Source organism: Solanum tuberosum, unplaced genomic scaffold (assembly GCF_000226075.1).
Source record: "Solanum tuberosum cultivar DM 1-3 516 R44 unplaced genomic scaffold, SolTub_3.0 scf00315, whole genome shotgun sequence".
In the NCBI taxonomy this organism is placed as follows: domain Eukaryota; kingdom Viridiplantae; phylum Streptophyta; class Magnoliopsida; order Solanales; family Solanaceae; genus Solanum; species Solanum tuberosum.
Window position 1 is genome coordinate 733,295 of NW_006239239.1, and position 923 is coordinate 734,217.

General features: G+C 36.7%; 1 protein-coding gene across 1 annotated transcript in view; it reads left to right on the forward strand.

Moving 5' to 3' along the window:
- The window catches only part of LOC102583468 (transcription initiation factor TFIID subunit 13-like), a 3,876-nt gene extending 3,227 nt beyond the window's left edge, over positions 1-649 (forward strand). The window contains exon 6 of the mRNA XM_006360139.2: positions 469-649. Coding sequence (XP_006360201.1) covers positions 469-591 — 123 coding nt within the window. The 3' untranslated portion in view covers positions 592-649. The remainder of the gene's footprint in view (positions 1-468) is intronic.
- Positions 650-923: the final 274 nt, after the last annotated feature.

Below are 923 nucleotides of genomic sequence, written 5' to 3' on the forward strand. Positions count from 1 at the left end.
AATTTTGGTGGGGGGGGGGGGGTTGAGATTTTGATTTCGGCAATATCTTCAATTTATAAATGTTTTCTTTCTTATAGAAAAAGAGGGATAATTTCTAGATTAATTATTAGCATGTTGATTATTTGACCATTAATTTATGTTTTATAACACCCATGGAGAATGAAAGATTGAATTCTACAACATACATGATATATGTAAGTTTAAAATAGGATAACTCTCAAAATTCAGAATATCTTTATTTTATAATTTGAATTTCTCTAGCCGATCCGAGCGTCCTTGATCCGTACCCTTGAATCTTAAAATTTAGATTTTGCCGAATCCTTCCCTCGGATACCTGCACCCAAGTCCGAGCAACTTAGATGTTGATCACTAAAACAACAAGTTACTCCCAACTTTTGGTTGGGGAGAATTAGGGTGGGAGATTGTGGTGTTGCCTTGGCCTTATTTCCTATTGTTTGTACTGTGCAGGATTCGGCGAAACTTAACCGGTGTAGAGAACTGTTGTCCATGCATGAGGATCTGAAAAAAGCTCGAAAGGCTTTTGAGTTCGATCAAGAGGAATTGGCACACATGAGTGAGGGGGAAGTGTGAAGTTATGATGTTACTTGAGAATGCCAAATTGAGTGGGCACCATAGGACCAGTATACAATATACCAACACAGGAGTAAATAGCTGCTTCTCCTTACTTTCCTCTAGCACAATAGATGGCTGAGTCACCTTGTAGTTGCTGCGCTTAGAGCTGTCTAGTCTTTGTTCAATTACCTATCTTCTTAAAACATACTTTCCTCTAGGTTACGAGTGCAATGTTGATACTGTCATTGAATATTTGTCAAATAAGAAAATGTGTCATTCTTTTACGAATTGACTAAAAAGAAAAATGTGTCATATAAATTGGTACATACGAAGTATTACATTATGCTAGT